Genomic DNA, 27,886 nt, shown 5'->3' with positions numbered 1-27,886 from the left:
CTGGTCATTTGCATTCTTTTAGACAGTCCTTGAGGCCACTTGGAGATTTATCTGTGTCCTGCGGATCACCTAAGTCAGTGATGGCGAACCTTTTTGGAATTGAGTGCCAGAAACGTTGCACGGAAACATCAAGCGTGCATGCTTGTCGAGGCTGCGCTCCGGAAAAACTGAATTTCTGGGTTCTAGCACGCATGAACGCCCGACAATCAGCTGATTGGCACACATGCACAAGCCGGTTTTCAGCACTGCCGAGCACGCAAAGGGATCGTGCTCTGGAAAAGCCAAACTTCCAGGTTCTGGCGCGCATGTGCACCTGACAATCAGCTGGCCGGCGCACATGTGCACACCGGTTTTTGGCACTGCCATGCACGCAAAGGACAGCTGATTATCGCGTGCGCATGCTGCCAGAAACCCTTAAGACAAACAGGCAAGGCCGCGCATGCCAGGCGACATGGCTTCGTACGCCATATGTTCGCCATCACGGACCTAAGTAGTGCAAATGGGTGTGGAGCCTTCTTGGAACTGTTGAAAGGACTGTGTTGTAGACTGGAGATAGATGATGTTGTATCCCTCCCCCTCTGTTGAGAGGGCTGCTCAATTTTGACGCAGATGGCCTCTTTGACTCTTCTTTCAAACCAGCGGTTCTCTTTGACCAAATGCGGACTTTGTTGTCTTCAAGAGTGGCCTTTGCTTTTTAAATGCAGCTGGACTGCGGAATCTACACCTGATTTGGGTTTGTTCTCCTATGTCTGTGATGGTGAACCTATGGCACACCTGCTGGAAGTGGCACACAGAGCCATCTCTCCGGGCACGCGAGCCTTCACCTGCTTCTGTTCCGGGTTCCAGTGCGCCGGCCAGCTGATCTTCACACATGCAGGAGTACCGGAAACCGCAAAAGCAGCCGGAAACTGGAAGAGGAGTCGCTGGGCGTGCATATGTATGCTGGGAAGATGATATTCTTGTTTCTGGTGTGCGCATGTGCACTGGCCACGTGGTCTTCCGGTTTCCGGCACGCATGCATGTGTGAAGACCAGTTGGCCAGTGCACACACCAGAAACCGGAAGATCATCTTCCCAGCACACACATACGCGCCGGGTGACTGCTCTTCCAGTTTCCGGATCGTATGCGCAAGCTCCCGTTTGGGCACTCGGTGCCGAAAAGGTTCGCCAATACTGTCCTATGATGTGCCCTGTGTTTATGAAAGTCCAGTTGCCTCTTCAAAAAGTACCTTTGGGACAACATGGCCTGGATGACTGAGAATCTCCATAGACATTATTCCTTCTCTTTATAGGCATTGTCATTCACCTGCTTTCTTTCTGAACGAAAAGCTAAGAGAGAAAAACTTCAAGATTAGACAACAAGCATAAAAACAATGTATCGGCAGACACTTTCTTGGATATGACGCAGGAAGAGGAGTAGAACAAATGCAAGATATATTTTTTTTAAGGCATGAAGGTAGGTGAAATCAGATTTAATTTCCTAAAACTTTTTTCTTTTTCTTTTTTTTGCTCTGGCCTTGTAATGATTAACCTTTTATTTCAAAGGCAAACATGGAAGCCATGGAAAATATTTTAATTCCCCAGTTTGCTGCTTTTTTTTTTTTCCCCTATGGTAACACTCTTGTACTCTAGATGGTGTGATCTGAAACATAATCACTTTCCCCCCCACTCCCTATTCCCTGCTAATTTAAGATAAGGGAAAGTCATCTTGAAAGAAATAGAAATAACTGTGAATGGAAATTCATGACTGCAGGCGGAGGTTAATGCATACTGCAAAGTTAAAATTCTCCATTCGGAAATCATTCATTGCGGTCAGAGTTTAAGAAAACAAAACATAAATATCAGTTTTAATACAGACCTCTGCTTGCTTTGTCTAAGTGCTGCAAGTCTTCAAGAAAGCGCAAAACATTCGGGTATTTTTCTTCACAGACTTCAGCCAGGAAGTGAAGCAGCGTTATCGTCTGATCAGCTGATTTGGTATCCTTTAACTAGGCAGCGATAAATACATCGTTAAAAGAATTAACGTGTTTCCATTTCATCTTATTACACGTTCACTTTTTACTCTCTAGCTTTAGCATTAGATTTAATACTGAATTTAGATCGACGAGTTAAAGATGGGATGTAGGAGGGTCTTTGAACGGAGACTGCTTGATAACCTATAAGCGCCTTTGTTCTATCAGGAAAGAGTAGATTGAGAGCAGGGGTGAAATGCTCCTGGTTCGGACCGGATCACCCGATCCGGTAGCGATGGAGGCGGGTGGTTTGGAGAACCGGTAGCAAAAATCCCTGCCCCCTTCCCCCATGCCCAGCTGAGCCACACAATCATCAGAGCCTTTTTTTTTAGTTTTAAAAGCATTTTTTCTACAACCTCTTCGGCCGAAAAAATGCTTTTAAAAGAAAAAAAAAGCCTCTGATGATCGCGCGGCTCAGCTGGGATCGTCAAAGGCTTTTAACAGAAAAAAAACTTTTCTTTTAAAAGCCTTTGACGATCCAAGCTGAGTTGCCTGATTGGCAGAGGCATTTAAAAGAAAAAAAGACATTTACCCTTTATCCGGTTCGGACCGGATCGCCTGATCCGGTAGCGATGGAGGCGGGTGTTTCGGAGAACTGGTAGCAAAAATCCCTGCCCCCCCTCCCCATGCCCAGCTGAACCGTGAGATCATCAGAGGCTTTTTTTCTTTTAAATGCCTGTGACGATCCAAGCTGAGTTGCCTGATCGGCAGAGGCTTTTGCCGATCAGGCAACTCAGCTTGGATCGTCACAGGCATTTAAAAGAAAAAAAGCCTCTGCTGATCAGGCAATTCAGCTTGGATCGTCAGAGGCATTTAAAAGAAAAAAAAGCCTCTGCCGATCAGGCAACTCAGCTGGGATCATCAGAGCCTTTTGAAAGCATTTTTTAACAACCTCTTCGCCTAAGAGGTTGTAGAAAAAATGGTTTTAAAAGTAAAACAAAATAAAATTGGCCACGCCCACCCAGTCACATTACCCACCACCAAGCCACGCCCCCAGAACCAGTAGTAACGAATTTTAGATTTCACCACTGATTGAGAGATAAATTATAGCCATAGCACTTAGACTTATATACCGCTTCACGGTGCTTTACAGCCCTCTCTAAGCAGTTTACAGAGTCAGCCTATCGCCCCCAACAATCTGAGCCCTCATTTTACCCACCTCAGGAGGACGGAAGGCTGAGTCAACCTTGAGATAGTCAGGATCAAACTTCCAGCAATTGGCAGAATTAGCCTGCAATACTGTATTCTTATCACTGCGCCACCCCGGCTCTTTATGATATTATATCTAACTTTAAAATTCAACGGTGAGGATGATATTAAGATATCCATCATAACTTGACCCACATGCAGCTAGTGGTATCCCACCGAGAGAGTTAAAGTTGACAAGATGGCATATGCCACCTTAAATACAACTTACACACACATACTGTATACACTTCGTGCATGCTATTTTGTCCAGTATGAATAACAATCCATAATCTATGAAGGTGGGTGTATTTCAAATTTCTCTCAAAATACTTGGAGCCTTAAAACCTTCAGACAGTGGTTATTTGCTCAATTGTAACTAAGACCCAGTGGCCTAGAGGTTCAGGAGGTTGGGAGTTCGATTCTAGGTAGAGGTAGGGTCTCCTGCTTGGGGAGGGGGTTGGACTCGATGACCTGCAAGGTCCCTTCCAACTCTGTTAATCTCTTTAAACTTTAATAATGATTTAGGTTCTGAGGCTTATTGCTGAAGTACAGCTGACAATATTTGTGCATAGATGGGCCCATCATGCCATTGTCATTTGCAACACATCATGTTATGCAAGCGCAGAAAGATAATTTAAATGTATGAGGAGAGAAAGTGAAATGTATTTAAATCTAGGCATTAGATCAATGCTAAAACATATAAAACATATAAAGAATGATTGCTGGAATTGGGTAGGTCTAGTTTAATGAAAAGAAGGACTAGGGGAGACATGATAGCAGTGTTCCAATATCTCAGGGGTTGCCCCAAAAAAGAGGGAGTCAAGCTATTCTCCAAAGCACCTGAGGGCAGGACAAGAAGGACTAGGGGAGACATGATAGAAAGTCTTCCAATGTCTCAGGGGCTGCCACAAAGAAGAGGGAGTCAAGCTATTCTCCAAAGCACTTGAAGGCAGGACAAGAAGCAATGGGTGGAAACCAATCAAGGAGAGAAGCAACCTAGAACTAAGGAGAAATTTCCTGACAGTGAGGACAATTAATCAGTGGAACAACTTGCCACCAGAAGTTGTGGAAGCTCCAACACTGGAAGTTTTTAAGAAGAGATTGGACAACGATTGGTCTGAAGTGGTGTAGGGTTTCCAGCCTAAGCAGGGGGTTGGACTAGAAGACCTCCAAGGTCCCTTCCAACTCTGTTATTCTATTCTAACCCTTGACGTATCGCTGATGCCGTTTATCTTTTTTCCCCCTTGCCAGTAGAATAATTATAAATATGTAAATTTGCTGACGTTCTGTCTCCCCCCCAATAAAATAGTTGTAAATATCTGTTCTGTCTACCCACCGCAACATAGCTTGCGCATGAAATCAATTAATTTTTGTGTTTCTCACCCAGTGAAGCAGAGAGAATGAATGCGGTTTTAGAAAATGCTCGTTTTTTCTCAATTTTTTTTAAAAAAACCGCTGTGTCTATCTAGAGCAAATGCGTGGGAGTGGGGGATAACTTGACAGCATTTACTAAGGTTGGAGAAATGGAAAAGTTTTTAAAAGGGGTGAAATGCTGATCCATACGATTATTTGTGAGGAATGACTGTCACAAAAACTGAACACCGCTGTATATAAAAATGCACTTCTGCCCACTTTGTAGAATTTTGATACGTCAGAAGGAACCAGTTAGTTGAATGCAGTGTAGATGGGCTACTGCAGAAGTGCGTATGATAAATAAGAAGAGGTAGGGTCAAGAATGAATAGATGCTAAGTAAATGTGGATTGAATGCAGGAGTGAATGGCCAGTAGAAGGGAAACACGTTGAGGTGGCTTTGATTAGATAGGGAGATTGAACGAGGCTCAAATCACAAGGCAACCTATGAAGGAAACAGGAATGGAAAATGGAAAAAGAGGAAGAGGAAGGAGAAAGCAGTAGTTAACCTGTAGATAGAGAGTTGGTAAGATCCTCAAAAGGAAAGGTGAGATGCTAAAAGAAGAAAACATAATGGGTGAACTGGTGTACTGGCTTCAGAAGATAGGAAATGATGGATTGATGTAAGGAAGGTATGAGTAGAGTAGAGTAGAGTAGAGTAGAGTAGAGTAGAGTAGAGTAGAGTAGAGTAGAGTAGAGTAGAGTAGAATAGAATAGCCTTGGTAGAGCCTTGGTAGTACAGTGGTCTAAGGCACCCTGTTATTAAGCTGGTTATTAAGACCAGCTGCTTGCAATTACTGCAGGTTCGAATCTCGCAAGGCTCAAGGTTGACTCAGCCTTCCATCCTTTCTAAGGTAGGTAAATTGAGGACCCAGTTGTGGGGGCAATAAGCTGACTTTGTATAAAATATACAAAAAGAATGAAGGCTATTGCTGAGCACATTGTAAGCCGCCCTGAGTCTCCGGAGAAGGGCGGCATATAAATCAATTTTTTTAAAAAAAGAGAGAATAGAATAGAATAGAATAGAATAGAATAGAATAGAATAGAATAGAATAGAATAGAATAGAATAGAATAGAATAGAATAGAATAGAATAGAATAGAATAGAATAGAATAGAATAGAATAAACAGAGTTGGAAGGGACCTTGGAGGTTTTCTAGTCCAACCCTCTGCTTAGGCAGGAAACCCTACACCACTTCAGACATATGGTTATCCAACCTCTTCTTAGAAACTTCCAGCATCCACAACTTCTGGAGGCAAGTTGTTCAACTGGTTAATTTTTCTAACTGCCAGGAAATTTCTCTTTAGTTCTAAGTTGCTTCTCTCCTTGATTAGTTTCCACCCATTGCTTCTTGTCCTGCCCTCAGGTGCTTTGGAGAATAGCTTGACTCCCTCTTCTTTGTGGCAGTCCCTGAGATATGGAACACTGCTATCATGTCACCCCTAGTCCTTCTTTTCATTAAACTAGACATACCCAATTCCTGCAACCATTCTTCATATGTTTTAGCCTCCAGTCCCCTTATCATAATAATAATTGGTTGCTCTTCTCTGCACTCTTTCTAGAGTCTCAACATCTTTTTTACATCAGGGCGACCAAAACTGGATGCTGCATTCCAAGCGTGGCCTTACCAAGGCCTTATAAAGTGGTATTAACACTTTACGTGATCTTGATTCTATCCCTCTATTTATGCAGCCTAGAACAGTGTTGGCTTTTTGGGCAGCTGCAGCTTTGGCTGTAGGTTCGACTGAAGCACCAGACTGAATCCGCCGCTTAGGCTGTTGAAATACTCACTTTACATAAGGAGCAGAGGTTGTATCCAAAGGTCTGCGCATTTCGCGATCCAGCGTTCATGTAGTTTCCCATTAACAGGACAAGTTCCAGAAGCTGACTGAAGTTTCGGCTCTTCTTTATCTCTTCGCAGGCGGTGCTGACAGCCATGATTTCGGGCTTGAGGTTATTCACTTGCTCCTCAAACTGAAGCTTGAAAAGAATGGCGCCCAACCGGGGTCTGAGTCTCGTTACGCTGCTCATCTGGTTGAAAAAAGAAAGAGAAGACCTTACCCTTCACGATTTTGTGCCCTCTCAAGATACATTTGATCATCTTTGTTGCTTTTCTCTGCACTCTTTCTAGAGTCTCAACATCTTTTTTTTACATCGTGGTGACCGAAACCACAATTCTTGATCGATCCGGAGACAGAATCAATCAAGAACGGTCGTGTGAATGTTGTGAAGGACTCTCTTCTCCCTTCCAAGGTAACTCGTTAAAACGTTGCATTTGATGGAGCTGTTGCCGGACTGTGAATCAATGTCGCGGAAGGAACACGGAGACGCTAATGAGAAGTAGCTCATTTCAATGCCTTAACCAGAGACGTGGACTCAACGTGGAAATACTCTTTAAGTCTTGAAATCTGGCAGGAGACCGGCCCGAGGAAAAATATCTTGCAGGCTTCTCTATGGATAAGTACAGCTGATTCAACTTCTAACCTCAAGATAACGGTATAGGGCAGTGATGGCTAACCTTTTTGTCATTGCGTGCTGAAAGCACGTGCGTGACAAGGCGCACGTATGCCAGCACCCATAATGCAATGCATCCGTGACACACCCCCACGCGGCCCTCCCCCTGCGTATGCGTGCATGACCCCCTGCGTCCTCTCCACCTGCATGCGCACGCGCTCCCCTATCCCTGCATGCACGCACTCCCCTCCTGATGTTCGGTTAGGTCTAGTAAGCCTCCTTGGGACCAAAAACAGGCCGTGGGGGAGTGGCCGTGCTGTCCCCCCTATGCCGTTTAGGACCTAGTAGGCTCCCTGCAGCCTCCTGTGTCTAAAAATGGACCATGGTGGCGGCTGCTGCACCTCTGCCCCCCTGGGCATGCACACGTGACCTCCCTGCGCACACAGTCTCCCACATGCGTCCCGCACATGCGCGGCAGAGCCAAAAATCAGCTAGCCTGTGGGAGGCGCGCGCGCATGTGCGGTGGGGCTGTGCTGGGCGATTGCTCGCATGCCCGCAGAGAGGGCTCTGTGAGCCAGCTGTGGCCCGCGTGCCATAGGTTCGCCATCACAGCTATAGGGCATTGCACACCAGAATTAGACACAAGGACAATTTTCCCCCCATGCCATCACTCTGCTAAACAACTAATTCCCACAACCTGTCAAACTATCTAGTAGGGCTGTATTACTATTGTTCTTCTCATCCTTCCTATTAACTATCTCCTTATCTTCTTATGACTCTAACTTTGTGGTATGTATCTTACGATTTATATTCTTTTATTTAGTACCCTAGTATAATTTATGTTGATCGCTTATTTAGTATCCTATGACTATCACTATGTGTTGTATCTTATGATTTATGATGAATGTAGTTTTATGATGACTAGGATCATGATTTATCATTTGTTGCTTTTATCTACTCTGAGAGCTTTTGCACCAATTCCTTGTGTGTCCAATCACACTTGCCAATAAAGAGTTCTGTTCTGTTCTATTCTATTCTACAGTGTTTTCCCCCAAAATAAGACCAAATTGTAAAATAAGCCCTAGCATGATTTTTCCAGGATGCTCGTAATATAAGCCCTACCCCCAAAATAAGCCCCACTTAAGATCATCAGCCAGACAGACACATGTTCGTACCGTATTTCCCCCAAAATAAAATCTAACCAGAAAATAAGCCCCAATGTGTCTTTTGGAGCCAAAATTAATATAAGACCCGGTTTTATTTTCAGGGAAACACGGTATTGTATTATATTGTATTCTGTGTTTTGTGAGTGGCTCCATAGGGAAGGAAGTCAAAAAAAAAAAGGCAAACACCGGGGGGGGGGGGTCATTTATATTTAGCACCTCAATGATCTACAATCCATGTCAAAAAGCCTATTAGCCATTATTTCAATCTTATTAGGTTTACAGGCTTACTTTCATAGATTATAGATTTTACTCTCATGGGAATTTTATAGTAAATACATTTTATGTGTATGCATACATTAATCAGATATTAAACCTCTCCTAGATATCTTATAGTAAGTTAGTTTTATGTTACAATCTTCTAACATGGCCATTGTAGGCTTTTTCCATGTTACAGAAATATTTTATACTCTTGAGATTCACTTTTATTGGACAATGCTTTATGTTGGACAAAGGGAGCAAAATAAAATGAAATGATTGACATATCAACTTAACAGATGCTTGTTTACCAAATGTTTATCAGGACATCCTAGTTGCTACAGCACTGGTACTTTGCAAGCATCAAGAAGAATATCTAAGAGGTTGCTGTGCAGAATTGTTTCAATTTCAGTTCATCTGCACCAACTTTGCAAAAGACAGACCTGGTCAGTTATTCAGAAACAGGTGTTGTCATGCTCCAGCATATAACTTTTACGTACTGTTGTTGCTCTCTAGCCCCATCTAGTGGCTGGAGGGACCAATATGCCCCAACGTAAGATCTTTATATACTGTTGTTGCTCTCTAGCCCCATCTAATGGCTGGAGAGACAAATATCAACTATATTGTTTGAAGCTGACCCCAACCCATCAGCCCGCATTCTCAAACCAAGTGCACGCTGGGAAGCCAGACTCCATTTCCTTTAGCATTTGGAGAAGGCAAAAGCACAAAGAAGAATCCATCTTCATCTGTGGCACATGGTCATCCAAGGACAAACCCACATCCCACACGCAGAGTATCGCTGGTGAGATTTAGATTGCTTGTATTTATTCATTATGTTTAGCAGTAACCCGATACTGTCTATCTTGTATTTGGTTCTTACTGTATGTATCCCTATTTTCCCCAGTTTCACCATATCCTGTTCTTTCAATAAAGCATTCAGATCTACACACACGGTCTGTTTTATTGGAGGATACGTGGGTTTAGCTGCATGTTGAGCTGCATACAGACTTAACGTGTAGTGAGGACAGAACAGGTGTTTTCTGAGTGTTCTTAGACGTTACGAAGCCTCTTAGGAGCATGGTGGCTCAAGTGGTTGGAACGTTGGCAAGGAGATTAGTAAACCCGTGTTTGAGACCCGAGAGGGGTTGAGTTCCCATCCTTCACTCCTGCTCCTGCCAAGCACATGGAAGGAGCCCCAGCTGGGCATCCCCAGGGCAACGGTGATGTCCTTTCAACCCAGAAGCGCCTCAGTGTTTCTGACACGAGTGCAATGAAGCCTTTTTTTCCCAAGTGCTTTGGACAGCGCAAAGGTTTGATATATAATTATTAGGCATTTACTGCCACGCAAGTCTCAGGATGTTATAGAAGACTTATTCGCTTGTAAATTATTTTAAAAACATGGCGAGGTTGCCTCATACTTTATGTCTCACACTTATAATTAGAAATTGAAAGGCAAGCAGAGCTCGTTAATATAGCTGTAGAAAGAACAGAGGCAGAAATTCAAAAATGTCAGAACAGCCTCACTCATTGTCTTGGTGACACGAGCAAAGCCTTAAAATTCCTCCTGTCAGGAAATTACTTTAAGAAGTTGGTTAAAAGTCATACCAGAAATTTAGTGCAACAGAAGATTAACTCATTCCTGGTTACCAGCTACCCAAAAAGAAGCAAATAGAATACAATACAAAATTCACATAAACCATATTTCGGAAATGAATCCATCTATTTACCACAATAGCAAACTGCTCCGGTTCGGACAAATTCTTATATTCATTCTTCAACTTGGATAATTCACTGAGTTGTTTTTGGTCGGGAAGATGCTTTATTAAATTCTACATTTCATGGAAAGATACAAAATTTTAAAAGTTCATAGGGTTTTTTCCCCCCCTTTAAACTGGTTTGCAAGACTTTCTATTGCAAAATTACTTGCACAACAAAAGAAGGGAGATAAACTTCTCTTCAATTTCAGAAGGCAGGGGTGTTAAACTCGATTTCATTGAGGGCCGCATCAGGGTTGTGTTTGACCGCGGGGTGAGGGAGGCGTGGCCAGGGTGGGCATGGCCAGCTCAACGTCACTCATGTCGGGGGCGCCTGTGGCGGCCCAAGTACTCTGCCAGCGAAAACGGAGCTTGGGTGGGCTGCGTGAGGCCCTCCCAAGCTCTGTTTTCACTGGCCGAGGCACCACGGGCCGGTCCTTCACTCTTTCCAGGGTGGCCCTGTGGGCCAGATCTAAGCACCCTGTGGGCCAGATCCATCCCATGGGCCTTAAGTTTGACACCCCTGTCATAAGGAAACAAAGCCAAAAATAGACAGTAAGGAAAAAACAATTACTATTTTAAAAAACCAAGGATCCCTTAAAAATCCTAAAAATTAAATGTCAAACTCAATAGGCTATTTATTACATTTTTAAACTGCCCAACTGCCCTATCTTAGAGAAATCTGCTCATAGACATAGTCTAAAGGAAACAGTTATCTTAATTAAAAAATGGCAAATATAATAAATACAGAAGGTATAATCTGCCATCTTTGGTGATAGTGCCAAACTGTATTGATGTATAAACACAAAATTACGGCTGGCTGCGCGTGTAACTTTGTCCGTCACTTTCACATATTTTACTACAAATGTGGTAGATTTTATGAAGATCTAATTAGTAGGAATACTTGTTTATAAAACTGTTAATCAAATTACCGCACCTGGATCATGGATTCTGACAGCTGGGCTTCGTCTATTTCCAGAATCATTATTTTTATTTCTTCATAAGGTACTCGAAAAGACCCTAAGAAAATAGCTAAGAACACACGTAAAGGCATTTCGGTATGTTTTTATTTGAGAAGGGCAAATTAAGCGCTTTGGAACACTTCAAGCATTAAGGTGTTTTCAAGAGAACGTTTCCGTGGGTGGAGGAGGCTGGCCTGATTGCTGTGTTTTTCTGCGCGAGAACCAAGTCACACATCTGCTTTGGGGGACAAGAAAGGTCTGAAAAACAGGACGGATGGATGAATATGCAGGTGAGTTCAGAAGGGAGGGAGGGAGGGAGGGAGGAGAAGGAAGAAAGGAAGGAAGGGAGGATGAGAGAAGGAAGGAACTGTTGTGGCCCGCCAGAAGCCAGCAGAGCTGGCAGCAGAGTCGGACAGTGAGGAGGTTGGAGAGGAACATGGGCCAGTCCTGGGAAAAGCTCGGACGAGGGCTCTACATCGGAGGCAGAGAGGGAGCTAGACAGCAGTGAGGCAGAGGAACAGCTGGAGCCTGTTCCCAGTGTGCGCATGCGCAGAGCTGCCAGAAGACAAGAACAACTAAGAAAGCAGGGTCGACTTGGGAGTAAAGCCACACCTTGGAAGCGATTGGCCCCTCCCATAGGAAACAAAAGAGGAGCAAACGGGAGGGGGCTTTTCCGAATTGCAGGAAACAATTCGTTCGTTCGGTTGTTTCAAGTGTGGAAAGTTCTGTTCGTGACTCTTAAGAGACTCTGTGCCAAGTTTTGCCTTGCACTGCGTTTGGGGCACTAATTATCTGGCAGCTTTCCAAGCGAGATAAGGTTTGTGTTGATAAATATTCCTCTGAAAGACTGTTTGCCAAGCCTTGCTGACTGTGAATGAAAGGAATTCACAGTTGTGTAAATAAAAGGAGGTTTGCCGGGACCAAGACTCTGCTTCATGCTTTTTAAGGAAGCCTAGATCAGAACAGGAAGGAAGGAAGGAAAGAAGGAAGGGAGAGAGAGAGGGAGGGAGGGATGAGAGAAGGACAGAAGAAAGGGATGGAGGGAGGAGAGAAGGACAGAAAGGAAGGAGGGAGGAAAGAAGGGAGGGAGGGATGAGAGAAGGAAGGAAGGGAGGGATGAGAAAAGGAAGGAAGGAAAATAGGAAGGGAAGGTGGGAGAGGGGAGGGAGAAAGGCAGGCAGACAGGAGAGATGATAAAAGGGTGGGAGGAAGGGAGGCAAGCAGAAAGGAAGGAAGGAAAAAGAGAAGGAACAAAAAGGGAAGGAAGGGAGGTGAGATGATGGATGGATGGATGGAAGGAAGGAAGGAGATAAAAGGAAGGGATGAGAGAAGGGAGGGATGAGAGAAGGAAGGAAGGAAGGAAGGAAGGAAGGAAGGAAGGAAGGAAGGAAGGAAGGAAGGAAGGAAGGAAGGAAGGAAGGAAGGAAATAAGACATCAGCAGTAATAGTAGGAGTTACAGAATACTGATAGCAACTAAGCTACTTACTTGGACTGATGGCAGCAGGAGTTTTGTGTCATATCCCAATGATTCTCATTAAGATAATTGGGGAAGGAAAGTCAAAGCTGTTGTCTATATCCAGAAATGTAATAAAACCGGCCCTTAGGAGGCTTGGGCATGAACCTTATTTGGGATGGAGTGGGAGAGTGGCCTGCTCATTTTTAGGGGCTTCACAATCACCATGACCAAATCTCTTTTACTATGGATTTCTGGAGAAATGGCTGTCCAGTCTCTTCTTGGAGCACCCGCAACTTTAAAACCAAAAACGAAATCCGCTTTATTTAAAAACAAATGCTAAATATACAAGAGCTATTTTCCAACTTCTGTGCCTTCGTTTTCAATGCTCACAGCGATACATTCCTTCCCCATTCTCCCATTGCTTGCAATTGTTTCCGTCAAAACCATCTCACAAAGTAGAATTACACGTAATTGCAAAAGTAGCATTAACGCTCAATTATTTTTCTTTTCCAAACAATGACAGCTATTTACGGTACTTACAAAGGTTTTGCGCAATCTTTGGATCCAGGATTTTCAATTCTTTGATTCGTTTTTTAACAGGTTTCCTCTCTTCAAAGCCTTCGTCTCTTTTCACTGTCAAGACAAACAGTTGTGTGTGTGTCAACATACAGAAATGTTTATGTTGTTGCATTTGCGTAGAATTTGAGCTTCGGTGCAGTTTCAACGTGAGTACTGAAGTTGTAAGTGTTAGGGTACAATTCATTGTATTCAGGTTTTACAAATGGCTGATGAGGCATCTAGAGCAAAATTCCCCCTTTGTGGCCCAGCTAGGGAAGCGGGGGGGGGGTTTTACAGGGAAACGGAGCCATGTGACCAGTGGGCTGGGGCACATGTACGCATGAATGCACAGCTTCATTCAAGCAAGAGAGAAACTCCTTCAGGCTTCTCCACGCCAAAGAGACAGAAGGCCTTTGGTCCGTTTGCAAAAGCTTTTGGCTGTGAAGAAGAGAAGCCTTTGCGGGTGCGATCTCATGCTCCTTCAGACACGCCAAGAAGGCCCGATGTGCCAAAAGCAGATCAGGTGTCTGAACAGGCAGTGTTCTGACCTAGGCTTCCTTAAAAAGCAGGAAGCAGAGTCTTGGTCCTGGCAAAATCCCTTTTATTTACACGACTGTGAATTCCTTTCCTTCACAGTCAGCAAGGCTTGGCAAACAGTCTTTCAGAGGAATATTTATCAACACAAACCTTATCTTGCTTGGAAAGCTGCCAGATAACTAGTGCCCCAAACGCAGTGTAAGGCAAAACTTGGCACAGAGTCTTTTAAGAGTCACGAACAGAACTTTCCACACTTGAAACAATCGAACGAACGAATTGTTTCCTGCAATTCGGAAAAGCCCCCTCCCCGTTCGCTCCTCTTTTGTTTCCTATGGGAGGGGCCAATCACCTTCAAGGTGTGGCTTTACTCCCAAGTCAACCCTGCTTAGTTGTTCTTGTCTTCTGGCAGCTCTGCACATGCGCACACTGGGAACAGTGAGGCAGCTGTTCCTCTGCCTCACTGCTGTCTAGCTCCCTCTCTGCCTCCGATGCAGAGCCCTCGTCCAAGCTTTCCCCAGCCCCCAGGATTGGCCCATGTTCCTCCCCAACCTCCTCATTGTCCAACTCTGCTGCCAGCTCTGCTGTTTGCCAGCGGGCCACAACAGGCAGACTTGGTGAGTTAGCCAAGCTGAGCAGGGTGCACCCGTCCCGCTGAGCTTCTGCTCTCACTGCTCCGTTTTTGGAGCATCTGGAGCAGGCGGCTTGGCGTACCAGCTGTGTGTGTGTGGGGGGGGGGGAGAGACAGAACTGAGACACATGAGTCACGGGCCAGCGCGCACATGCACAGCTCCACTCACACAAGAGAGAAGAGAAGCCTTTGGGGTGCCGTTGGCGCACACCGGCCCACCTCTCACACGACCTGGTTCCGAATAGGACACAGCCCGATAACAGGCCTTGGCCCGGGGGCTGGGGATCCTGATCTACAGAGTGTTGTAAATTATCTTGAATCTATTCAAGTTACTGGTGAGGTTTCTTAGGGAGCATTAGGTTCACTAATCATGAATGAAAAATTCCACGCAACCTACAGTACGTCGTTAGAAGAATTCAGCTCTCACCGTTTGGCCAAGAAAAGTTTTTATGTCTGCTTACAGGTGTGTGTATTATGTATAACCCTATTCATCTTTTCCATGAAGTTTCATACTATTTAAGGACTGCGTTAATAAGAAATGTAGGGCAAAAGGAAATTATCTTTACCTCAAAACAAGTCAGCCATAGCAACTATTTGTCACTGCATTTATATATGGCTTATACTGTATATGCATTCATACATGGTTCAGCTGCCATATATACCATTTAATAGAAAATATACAGATGTTATGGCTACCGCTTACATATTAGGTGGAAGGATTTGATCTCAACTTTTGCTTCTTAGTAAGTTTATGGGGAAAAGATAGTGAAGCGACTTGGGTTCTGTTGTTTGATGCAAATAAACACCAAGAGGAAAGACATGTACAAACATACAGAGAGAAGAAGCACATGGTCACTAAATGAATTTTTGAACCTAGCTGCTACTCCAATTTTATAGCCATCTATTAATATCTGGGATTCCTACACAGAAACATAATTTCAATATAGATAGTCCTCAATTTATAACTAGTTGCTGAGTGACCATTCAAATTTCTGATGGGCCCCACAAAAGCTAAATTCGAATCCAGATCCAGATCCAAAGTTTTGATGTCCACTCCTAGGGTTAGGTGACTGCATTTAGAGCCTACATGTATAGCCATGCAGTCCCCCGTGGCTATGTGACCACAATTTATGCTATTTTAGATTATTTCTGGCAAAAAACCTAACCCCTGGTGACAATGGGTGACAACTGCAGTGCTTACTCAACACATATTGCGCTTGTTTAACCGCCACAAAAAAAAAAAGTACATCAAATCAGGTCTGCTCACGTGGGTGGCCTACTTTACAATCACATGAACTTACGACCGTAATTGTGGGCTCAGGCGCCGTCGTAACTTGAGGGCTACTTGTATTTAGTGGGCATTTTCTGCTTTCACAGGAAGTAAACCAGGGGTGAAATGTTCCCAGTTCGGACCAGATCGCCCGATCCGGTAGCGATGGAGGCGGATGGTTCGGAGAACCGGTAGCAAAAGTCCCTGCCCCCCCTCCCATGCCCAGCTGAGCCGCGCAATCATCAGAGGCTTTTTTTTTTATTTTTAAAAGCATTTTTTCTACAACCTCTTTGGCTGAAAAAATGCTTTTAAAAGTAAACAAAAAAAGCCTCTGATGATCACGCGGCTCAGCTGGGATCATCAGAGGCTTTTAAAAGCATTTTTTCTACAACCTCTTTGACCAAAGAGGTTATAGAAAAAATGTTTTTAAAGGGAAAAAAGCCTCTGTTGATCAGGCAAGTCAGCTGGGATCGTCAGAGGCTTTAAAAAAAAAAAAGAAAGCTTCTGCCCATCAGTCGTCAGCTGGGATTGTCAGAGGCTTTAAAAGCATTTTTCTAACAACCTCTTCAGCCGAAGAGGTTGTGGAAAAAATGGTTTTAAAAGTTAAAAAAAAAAAAAAGAAAACAAAAGTTGGCCACACCCACTCAGTCATATTACCCACCACCACCACCAAGCCACACCCACAGAACCAGCAGTAACAAATTTTACATTTCACCACTGAAGTAAACCCATTGAACAGTCTCGACCACTGAACTTCATTTTCAAAGACGAAGTAGGGATAGGATTCACTTTTTTTGCATTTTCTGTGCTGCTGTTTCTTCTTAGAATGTTTTCAGTTTGAATGTAAACCTAAAATAACTTCCTTTGGTCATTTACTCCTCCTTCTGGGTATATTACATGGTGAGAATTATTTTTTCCAAAGGGCTTAGCATACTTTAAAAAGAAATAGCCCAAAACAATCGGCCTCCCGCCAAATTATTGCTCATAACTAAAATACATGCTATATTTTCCCAGCTTTTAGTCACACTCTCCACAGTCTAATAATAGAGTAAACAGTCATTTTAACAGCTCGGTGGAGATATTTCGGGAGTAAGTACATGCTTTCCTTAATTGCATTATACGAGGAGAGCTTAAATGGAAAAGTGAAAATAATACTGTCGGCTAAGTTCTATTCCGTATGTGCCGCAGTTATAAATGATGGCAACCTCAGTTATTAATGCAACAATTATCATATGACATGCATAAGTATTCATCAGCTGTCGTGACAAGAACCGCAGGTGTTTATTGAAAATAAAAGAGGCTGCTTTTCTAAGAGGAGGCTTTAAATCAGAAAAATAATTAACGTACCATTTTTCTGGCAACAAAAGGTAAGTTCCAGCTTGCACAGCAAATCGGTACTTTCATATTTCCCATCGTTGGCTATTACCCAGAAACAGTTTTCAGTCATTTCCTGGGGTCTAATCTGCAGAGGGAATACAATACATCTTAATTTCCTGTTATCGTTAATGCCATATTTTGTAAGGGGTCGCAAAACATGTGACTTAGGGCAATCTGAAGGCCACCAGCCATCTACAGTCTGCAGATTCCTGAGTGGGGAAAAAAAAAACCTGTGCTCTTTTGGAGAATGAGGGTAGATTTGTGGGATAAAAATCTGTGTTTTTAACTCCTTCAGACTGTTTAAAATAGCAGAGTCCGCATCAAAATAAAAATAAAAAAATCAGCTTTACATTTCGTGCTAACTCCGCTGCCTTTTGAAGTGAGGCTTTCAACTGATTGTGGTTCAAAAGTCAGAAGTATATTTGTTTCTATACTTAGCGCCCAACTCCAAACAACTCTGGGCAGTTTACAAATTGTTTTAAAAACGCATTAAAACAAGTTCTGTACTTCTGACCTAGCTCCAAATGATCAGTTACAGAGATAGGGTATTCCTCAACCAATGAACGTTATTGATTAGGACACAGCCTGGGGCAGAATAAAACATGCTAGAGATGTTAAGATTATTCAGGATATGTAGACCACAGTACCATGGGCTTAAACAGATCCTTAAACAGACCCTTTTAAGAGCTATTTAGATTAGATCCTTTTAATAGATCCTTTTTCAGGACACGGTGGCTCAGTGGCTAAGATGCCGAGCTTGTCGATCGCAAGGTCAGCAGTTCAGTAGTTCGAATCCCGTGACTTGTCCCAGCTTCTGCCAACCTAGCAGTTCGAAAGCAGGTAAAAAATGCAAGTAGAAAAATAGGGACCACCTGATGATCGCGCAGCTCAGCTGGGATCGTCAGAGGCTTTTAAAAGCATTTTTTTTTTTTACAATCTCTTCAGCCGAATCTTATGATTCTTGATTAATGTATTTTTTTATGTACAGAGAGGATATGCACCAAAGACAAATTCCTTGTGTGTCCAATCACACTTGGCCAATAAAGAATTATATTCTAATTCTAATTTCTCCTTAGTTCTAGGTTGTTTCCCTCCTTGATTAGTTTCCACCCATTGCTTCTTGCCTTCAGGTGCTTTGGAAAATAGCTTGATTCCCTCTTCTTTGTGGCAATCCCTGAAATATCGGAAGACTGCTGTCATGTCTCCCCTAGTCCTTCTTTTCATTAAACTAGACATACCCAGTTCCTGCAACTGTTCTTCATATGTTTTAGCCTCCAGTCCCCTAATCCTCTTTGTTGCTCTTCTCTGCACTCTTTCTAGAGTCTTCCTTGTCTTACCTTGGACCAGTTGACTCTTTTCATGGTCACTTCAGGCTTAAATTCTTTTTTAGGTTTCAATCCGAAAGGCAGCGATTGAGAGGCAGGGGAGCGTTGACCCCCAGGTAAACCATGTAGCGGAGGTGGGGGTGGCGGGATACCAACAGGAAGATGGTTTTGCGACCCACTAGCAAAGGCAGGTGGGAGTGGGGGCGGAGGAGGAGGTGGTGGTGGAATCATTCCAGTGGAAGATCCTGGTGATGGGACTACATCTGTGGGGCCTTCAAGAGATGTCAGCAGAGAAGCGTCGGTTGAGCCATTCTGAAAAGAAGAAAATGCTGGTATTTGGAACTTAAAACACTTTGTGTAGTGACATTTGGAATGTAAACATTTTTTCTTCAAAAACAAACAGAACACAAGTTAGTAAATTCCGCCATCAGTAAATTCAAGTAAGAATGGTTCCTTTATAGAAAATAAACTACCCAACAAGGAAAACTTAGATCTTTAGAACACAATTTCAGAGGGCAAAAAAAAAAATCGAAGTAGGTGAAAGGAGAAAGCAAAAACCGTTCCCAAAATATTGGTTTCAATCAACTGCCAGGGTATATAATGGGATGGAAGGACACGAATTGTAAGCAAGTAGTATTTTTAATACTGTGATGTTGTAATGATTCCTCCTCTTTTTACATTTTAATATTTTGTTCCTCTTTTTGGATCTTATACATTATATAACTTTTGTCTTAAATATAATTCATCACTATTTATAATTTCACGATTTTATTCTGTGATCCCAACTGTATTATTCGTTATCCTGATATTTGCATTGTCCCTAAAATTTAATAGTGGGTTTTGCAATCAAAACGTATTCGGGTATCTTTAATCACTTAGGAATATGAAAAAACTGTGAACTTCAGCAGATATGTAAATTCCTTCTTATTTACTTTATTCTATTGCTATGGGTTTTTTTCATTTTTTTTTCCTCTTTCCTGTAAGTGGGAGTGTGAATGTGTGTGTGTGTGTGTGTGTGTGTGTGTGTGTGTGTGTGTGTGTAAAATAAATTGTACCACAGGAATAGTCAAGAACTATTTTGCCCCCAGGTGAGAAGGTATGTCTATTTCATCTTTTTTTTCCCTTCGCTTATGTTGCTTTTTAAAAAGAAACTGATGATTATTGTGAGTTTTATGGCTAATCCATTTAGTCTGGTTCACTGAAAAGCAACAGATAAGCATATTTATTTTATAACTTTTCATATATATAAACTAAGTTTGAATTATATTAGTTTCAAGAAAGACCTGAACCAAAATGTACTGCCTGATAATCACAATAGCCACTTCTATCTGACTTAACCTGATGTGCAACTTGACTTTTCTATTTTTTTAAAAAAATGTCATATTTAACTACAGGGCCTGCAGCATTCGCATTTCCACGGCAGACAACGTCCCAAGGAAGTGAGCCAAATGTATCATCTAAATCAGTGTTTCTCAACCTTGGCCGCTGGACGATGTGTGGACTTCCCCAGCTGGCTGGGGAATTCTGGGAGTTGAACTCCACGCATCGTCCAGCAGCCAAGGTTGAGAAGCACTTATCTAAACAATCCAACAACTAACAAACAACACTCATCCCATGTAAAGGTAGACCTCAACTTAAAACAGATCATTTAGTGACAATTCAAGGCTACAGCAGCACTGAAAAGAGAGACTTAAGGACCGTTTTTCACAGCATCCCGATGGTCACGAGAACAAAATTCAGACGCTTGGCAACTGGCTCGTATTTACGACAGCTGGCTGTGTTCTGGGATCATGCAATCCCCTTTTGCAACCTTCTGACGAGCAAAATCAAAAGAGAAACCGGAGTTACTAATATAAACAACGGCAGTGATTCATTTACCAACTATGGCAAGAAAGGTTGTGAAATAGGGCAACATTCACTGAATGGCTTTCTCACTTAGCCACAGATAATTTTGGGGTCAACTGTGATCATAAGTCGAGGATTGCCTGCGATTAATTTGAACTAGCTAACCAATGAGATGGCATTTTTAGCAGAGGAAGGAAGGAAGGAAGGAGGGAGGGAGGAGATGAATGGAAGGAAGGAGATGAAAGGAAGGAAGAAGGAAGGAAGATGAATGGAAAGAAGGAGATGAAAGGAAGGGACGGAGGGAGGGAGGAGATGGAAGGAAGGAAGGAGGGAAGGAGATGAAAGGAAGGGAGGGACAGAAGAAGAAAGAAAGGAAGGAGATGAAAAGAAGGAAGGAAATGAAAGGAAGAGAGGGAGGGAGGGAGGAGATGAATGGAAAGAAGGAGATGGAAAGAAGGAAGGAAGGAGATGAATGGAAGGAAGGAAGGAGATGAAAGGAGGGAGAAAGGAAGGGAGAAGGAAGGAGATGAATGGAAAGAAGGAAGGAGATAATGGAAGGAAGAAGAGGGAGGGAGGGTGGGAGGGAGGGAGGGAGGGAGGGAGGAAGAAAGGAAGGAAGGAGGGAGCTAGTAATAACACTGATACCAAGCAACTTGGAAGTTCTTTAAAATAAAAGGGCATTGTCCTTCCTGGGGACAATCACAAGTATTGTGTTACATAATGGTGAAGGAGGTGAATTTAGGGAGATAACAAGAACAGAGGACAATAACTCTCATTACTGATAATTACTAGCTGGTATTGAAAATGTGTCCTCCATGATAAGCCACTAAATTCGTATAGTCCCTTTTAAAGACTGTGTAAGTTTGTAGCCATTGCTATACCTGAACTACCATGTGCCATTGTCTACCTGCCTATAAAAATGTGTGCACCAAACAATACCGGTTACCTTTCCTCCTATTTCTACTATTCTACAATTGTATTTCAAGGATTATTGCCCTCATCACATCATCCTCAAAAGAACCCTCACTTCCAACCCAAGCTTTTCCCACCAAGGTAGAGGCCAAAAGAATGGAAAAATGGTACCAGGTATTCCTTATCCAGAAATGACAAAGCACGGAGTCGAAGTCTTTCATTGTTTTTTATATTAACGTGGCATCATACGATTGTTGCTAATTATTTTAACTGCACAAACAAGTCTTGTGTAAATGCAGATTATTATTTTTTTTTTACCTCATTTTGACAAGGTTTTCTTGCGCCTTCAAGGAGGCTGATCTTTTCTTCCGTCTTCTGAAGCCGTGCCTTTGTCTCTTGGTGAGCTACAAACTCTTTTTCAAACTGCAACAGAAACGGGAAGGCGCCGTGCATCGTTAAATGTACAGGTGTAATTGTTCGTTGCCCTGAGTATTTTCATGCTATGTTACCCAGATTTGCATATTATGCGATCTGTAAGTGGCTCTGGGGAGGTATGAAATCTCAAACTGACTTGTACTTCAAAACCAGGGAGTGAGATGGATTAGACTCTGCTTGGCTCTTGACAAGTACATTGATTTTCATATCTTTTCCTTAAAACTCCATTACTGGTTTCTGCGCAGGATAAACTGCTACATCATTTCCAGGCTCCTGTAAGGATAAGATGCTTCATCCTGGGATATTTTTCAACAAATCAATCCACTGGATTCAAGACTACCTTCATCATCTTATCCTTAAGATGTTGTTTTGAATGCTGTCCACCATTTCTTTAAATGACACCAATTTATTAGATCAGAAACTGGCATCTGGTCTTGGTAAAAATAGAGTAGAGTAGAGTAGAGTAGAGTAGAGTAGAGTAGAGTAGAGTAGAGTAGAGTAGAGTAGAGTAGAACAGAATAGAATAGGAATAGGATAGAATATGAATTAGAGTAGAGTAAAGTAGAGTAGAATATGAATTAGTAGAATAGAATAAAATATGAATGAGTAGAGTAGAAGGAGACGACAGAGAACGAGATGGTTGGATGGAATCACTGAAGCAGTAGGCCTGAGCTTAAATGGACTCTAGGGGATGGTAGAGGACAGGAAGGCCTGGAGAAACATTGTCCATGGGGTCTTGATTTGTCGGACATGACTTCGCAACTAACAACAACAAGAAGAAGAGTAGAACAGAATAGAATATGAATTAGAGTAGAGTAGAATAAAAAATTAATAGAATATAATAGAGTACAGTAGAGTAGAGAATTAATAGAATAGAATGGAATGGAATAGAATATGAATTAGTAGAGTATAATAAAATATGAATGAGTAGAGTAGAACAAAATAGAACATGAATTAGAGTAGAACAGAACAGAACAGAACAGAATTCTTTATTGGTCAAGTGTGATTGGACAGAGAAGGAATTTCTCTCCGGTGCATATGCTCTCACTGTACATACAAACCACAAAGTGATATAAGGCAACACTATGAGTTTTTATTACCACCACGGTCTTCTCCTTCGCCAGAAGGCAAATGCAATGTGTGAGAACCTCCAAAATTAGTCACATCAGCCACTTCTTCTTACCCTTGAATTTCAAATGAATCTGGACAAGTGCTAGCCAACAGCCATATACTACAGGTAGTCCTCGACTTACAACAGTTCGTTTAGTGACCGTCTGAAGTTACAACGGCACTGAAGAAAGGGACTTATGACCATTTTTTAGTTACAACTTTTGTAGGATCTCCATGATCATTGGATCAAAATTCGGACGCTTGGCAACTGGTTCATACTTACCACCGTTGCAGCGCCCCAAGGTCAGGCGATCAAATCTTTCAACAAGCAAAGTCAACGGGGAAAGCCAGACTCACTTAACATCCGGGCTTACTAACTTTATCAATGGCGGCGATTCATTTTACAACTGTTTGAAAGAAAGGTCGTAAAACAGGGCAAAACTTCACTTAACAGATGTCTCGCTCCACAAAAGAAATTTTGGGGCTCCATTGTGGTCGTAAGTCGAGGACTTCCTGCAGACTGTTCCATAAAGGACACACCTGGTACAGTTTACTCCAGAAATGGTAAACTGCTTGTCCAATTTTTACAATAATCTATACTAAGGGGTGTAATTAGAGACACGTTGCCAGTGTTATTTTTGTCGCTCTTCGAGAAGTTCTTCAAGACAAAGCTCCCAACAATGGCTAAAAAAGTTGGACCTGTGCATTGTAGGTATGCTCAGTGGGGCATAACAGAGGATGCTGGGAAGCCACATGCTTCTACAAGCTTGATGTAGCCTAACAATTCCAATAAGAAACCCAATTTCTCTTGCAACAGGTTGTAGTGTAGAATAGCAAGTGCATTTGGCTTTTTTATGCCCATGTTATTTTTATGAGTACACAAATTCGACGTAAATTGGGGCAACGTGGCTGTGAAAAATGTGGAGAATTGTAAGTAATAATTGGAGGTAATAAATGGAGTAATTGAGTAATAAATGGATGTCAGATTCGCCATCCAGGATTTAGGAGAACGGATAAAACTGATTCCTTGTGGGTTTTTTTTTTCCTTAGTGGAATTTCTCGAACCATTTCCTCCCTGTTTCTTCTTATCCTAAAAACCAACATCCGTTGGTTTCGCATCCAAGAAAATGGAAGATGAACGATAAGAAGAGGACGTGCAAACATTGCAACGGATAAATCCACACTCCAGAGTACAACAGTTAAAGGCTAAGAAAGCACAATAAAACAGTTCGATCAATCTCTTGATCCTTTAACTGAAAATAGGGCCTCCAGCTGTGGATCAGGGCAGTAGTTCACTACCACATTTCTTTCCAGCTGTTATGTTTTAGTAAAGGGGGGGGAGTGGCCAATATTTTGATTCACAAAGCTAGGTTTTAAATTAAACCTAAAAGCCCAATCTCTATTTTTGTTGTCTTTTCTCTTGTAAAAAAAAATGATTTTATTTTAAATCTCAGAGATTGCAAGACAGTTGGGCATGAACACGGGGAGGCTTGTGAATAAAACTTCTCTAAAGTTACCTTTTTCAAGAATTCTGAAGCTTTTCCTTCAAGTTCTTCCATTTTCTTCTGTTCAATACAGATATCTAGCAGAAAACAGCCTCTATAAATCTTCTGGATAGCTTTTTTACTGACTGGCCAATCTCAGAGAGAACAGTCAATAGCATGAGTAAAATTTATGCCAGTTCGTACCCAACCCTAAGATCAAGCAAAACTGTAAAGCAGTGTTGTAAAGAAAAATGCATATTTACATCACTTCCATTAATGACTGACAGCTATGCTTCAAACGGCAATGACTGAAGTTTTCATAAAACAGCTTTAAAACATTGGGATCACTTTTAACTGGCTATAAAGTCTGTAGAGATTCTCAGTCATCCAGATCATGGTTGTCCCAAAGGTACTTTTTCAGGAGGCAACTGGACTTCCTTGTTTTTTTCTTTTGAAGACGTTTCACTTCTCATCCAAGAAGCTTCTTCAACTCTGACAGAATCCTTCCATTTCCCATTATTCTGTCAGAGCTGAAGAAGCTTCTTGAATAAGAAGCGAAATGTCTTCAAAAGGGAAAAACACAAGAAAGTCCAGTTGCCTCCTGAAAAAAGCACCTTTGGGTTTAACTGACTATAAGCAAATAAGCAAACTATTGGCTCCAAGAATATTTTGGGGATAAGGGTTCAGGAAGTGACGATGCAAGCCAAAAAAATAACAGTTTGGAAGCATTTTCTTCATAGGTATCCGAGATGTTTAGCAATTACAATACTGTGTGTGACCAACCATACGCTAAATAAATAAATAAGCAATTACATTATTGATTTTATGTTTAGGTTTAGGTTTACTAAACTTCTATACCACCCTTCTCCCGAAGGACTCAGGGCGGTGTACAGCCATATTAAAACAAACATATACTCACAAAATTTAAAAAAAATTTAAAATAAATATATAAATTTGGATTTTGATAGATACTCAAGGAAATGCTATTTGTAAGTGTGTCGGGATCGTGAAAATATATATAGCAAGTATGCAGCTAAACCAATAAGAAAAAAAAAAAAGATTTATTGTGGCTTATTACCAAGTATATATATACATGCAGATACAACTGGCAAAAACTAATGTACATCATTATAGAACATTTCCTGAATTTAATTTCTGGAACTATTCATTCATTCATCACATTTATGTAGCTTCCTAATTCATGTGTGGCATACGATAATAACGATCCCTATGAAATCTGGGATCAGCAACTCCCCTTTTTTAAAAAATGTGATCTTTTATATGAGTATAAACAGGGAATATGAAATACCTACCCAGTATGTGACTGAAATTTATATCCAGCCTTTTTCGATAACTAAAATCTGGGTCCAGACCACTTCGATGTAAGACTACCTGTGAAACGCACTCTTCGATTAACTTGAAATACAAAGGCCTAAAAAAAAGACAAGAAAAGTATGTATTTTAATTTCATGCTTCCAAGGCGATATTGCTTTTAATGCAGGGTGACATGTTAGCAGTATTCCCGTACTTGAGGTGCTGCCACAAAGAGGAGGAGGTCAAATTATTTTCCAAAGCACCGGAGGGCAGGACAAGAAACAATGGTTGGAAACTAATCAAGGAGAGAAGCAACCTGGGATTAAGGAAAAATTTCCTAACAGAGAGGACAATTAACCAGTGCAATAGCTTCCCTCCAGAAGTTGTATATGCTTATCACTAGAGGTTTTTAAGAAGAGACTGGTCAGCTTGTCTGGAATCGTATAGGGTTTCCTGCTTGAGCATGGGGTTGGACTAGAAGACCTCCAAGGTCCCTTCCAGCTCGCTTAATTTCAGTAGATGTATCTTCTAAATCCAGCTGACCACATGGAGTGGAGAGTGAGGGTTATTTATACCCTCTCTTGGGCCTTGCCCTTGAGCTTCCTGTTCCTGTGCAAGAAATGTATTCTATTGGTTTTTGTAGGGGTCACTGCTTACTTTATAGGCTGTCTGAGTCGCCGGCTTGGTTGAAGCTTGCTGGGTGATGCAATGAAGGGGCTTGTTGTGCCATGTGGTGAGCTCTGCTGCTAGACGGTAGAGGGCTAATCCTATTATGTCCTGAGGGGTCATATCTTAATCCCATCACCCTGGAGCTGAAGGTCTTTTGTCTTGTAGATAGGCTGGCCCAGTCCTGCTGGGGCTATCAAGAAAGGTGGGGGCTGTTTTCCAAGAGCACGTTTCCCCTTTAGGGAAATGTAATATTTTACCTTTTTTTAATATTTTCCAAAAATATTTCATTCTTCTAGGAGAGGGGTGGGTGCTAACTTTGTACAGAGGGGAGACATCTTCTGAAAGGCAGAAAGCAGCCACAGTCTTCCTGCTATAGGAAAACAGCCTCAAGCAGAAGCTTGGAGAGGCTAGTCTTTAGGAGTGGGTATTTTGCATCCATTCAGGAAACTGGACCACACTATTCATAAACAAAGAACAGAAACTCTAAATAAGCAACACAAAAGGCAAGGAGCGAAAGCTGACAAGATTAGCTCAAGATTAGCTCAGACAAACAAAAACACTTAGGACAGTGATGGTGAACCTTTTTGGCATCGAGTGCCAAAAAGTTCACGTGGAAAAGTCGCGCACATGCCCTCGTTGGGGCCGCGCTCCAGAAAAGCTGAACTTCCAGGTTGTAGCACACATGCGCGCCCGATGATCAGCTGGCCGGTGCGCATGCGCAAGCCAGCTTTTGGCACTGCCCTGCACATGATGGGATCACGCTCTGAAAAAGCCGAACTTCCAGATTCTAGCATGCATACACGCCTGACAATCAGCTGGCCGGCGTGCATGCGCACACCGGTTTTCGAAACTGCCAGGCGCAAAAGACAGCTAATCGTCATGCGCACATGCGCTCCAGAAACCTAGAAGACAAACAGGCAAGGCCGTGTGTGCCGGGCGACATGGCTTTGCGTGCCACTTTGAGCATGCATGCCATAGGTTGGTTATCACGGACCTAAGATTTGCACTTCCCCTCTTGCCTGTAGAGCCAGCCATGACCCTTAGATGATCCTATAGGAATCTGGCCACAAGCCATTAAAATATTAAAGGCCATATTCTTACACAGGAACAGGCATCTCAATCACAAAGCCTCAAAGAAGGTATAAAACCCCACCTACTCTCAACCTCATTCAGCCATCTCAGAAACATATTGCTGTCATTCGTTTCTGGCTACCAAATAACAGAGATTTCCTTTCCTGCGGCCTGCCTCCATTTTATTTCCAGCGTATTTCTCCCGGCTTGGAACCAGACCTAATTTTTCTTCTTCCAACAACTGCTTTTTTTTCTGTGAACGAAAAGTGGCCTAGGCAGGATTCTCTTACAATGTTATTCCATAATGATGTGATCTTGCAAGGAAAATTGAGAGAATAACTGGCCCAAAGACGACACCTCCCCCACTCCCTCAGTAAGATTTTTATTCAAGAAGGTGGAATAAAGTTAGATGTCACTAATCAAACGGCAGCACTTTGCAGTACTCACCTATCATAACACCTACTCGGAAAAAAAAAGTCACTTTTTTTATTCAAACTTCCTACCCGTGTAATTTGCATAAAAGCAGAAGAGGCTATTTCCAGAAAATCAGTTTGATTCCACCACAAAAATCTTTCTCAAAACCATCGCTTTGTATTATCATATCCAAGGGTGAAATGCTCCCAGTTCGGACCAGATCGCCCGATCCGGTAACAATGGCAGCGGGTGGTTCGGATAACCAGTAGCAAAAAAATC

The 27,886-nt window shown here is 42.4% G+C and overlaps 1 protein-coding gene across 3 annotated transcripts in view; it reads right to left on the bottom strand.

The window, feature by feature from the left end:
• The window catches only part of DIAPH3 (diaphanous related formin 3), a 131,813-nt gene that overhangs the window by 69,311 nt on the left and 34,616 nt on the right, over positions 1 to 27,886 (bottom strand). For all 3 annotated transcript variants that reach the window (XM_087895557.1, XM_087895558.1, XM_087895559.1), the window contains 10 exons: positions 25,453 to 25,571; positions 24,173 to 24,237; positions 21,429 to 21,533; positions 18,366 to 18,665; positions 16,999 to 17,113; positions 13,199 to 13,291; positions 11,177 to 11,271; positions 10,213 to 10,314; positions 6,402 to 6,641; positions 1,858 to 1,987 (listed from right to left, as the gene is read on the bottom strand). In XM_087895557.1, coding sequence (XP_087751683.1) covers positions 1,858 to 1,987; positions 6,402 to 6,641; positions 10,213 to 10,314; positions 11,177 to 11,271; positions 13,199 to 13,291; positions 16,999 to 17,113; positions 18,366 to 18,665; positions 21,429 to 21,533; positions 24,173 to 24,237; positions 25,453 to 25,571 — 1,364 coding nt within the window. The remainder of the gene's footprint in view (positions 1 to 1,857; positions 1,988 to 6,401; positions 6,642 to 10,212; positions 10,315 to 11,176; positions 11,272 to 13,198; positions 13,292 to 16,998; positions 17,114 to 18,365; positions 18,666 to 21,428; positions 21,534 to 24,172; positions 24,238 to 25,452; positions 25,572 to 27,886) is intronic.

This window comes from Pantherophis guttatus, chromosome 5 (assembly GCF_059756535.1).
Source record: "Pantherophis guttatus breed Tessera chromosome 5, ASM5975653v1, whole genome shotgun sequence".
Lineage (NCBI taxonomy): Eukaryota > Metazoa > Chordata > Lepidosauria > Squamata > Colubridae > Pantherophis > Pantherophis guttatus.
The sequence above is the reverse complement of the archived record's forward strand: the minus strand, read 5'-3'. Positions and strand labels throughout refer to the sequence as shown.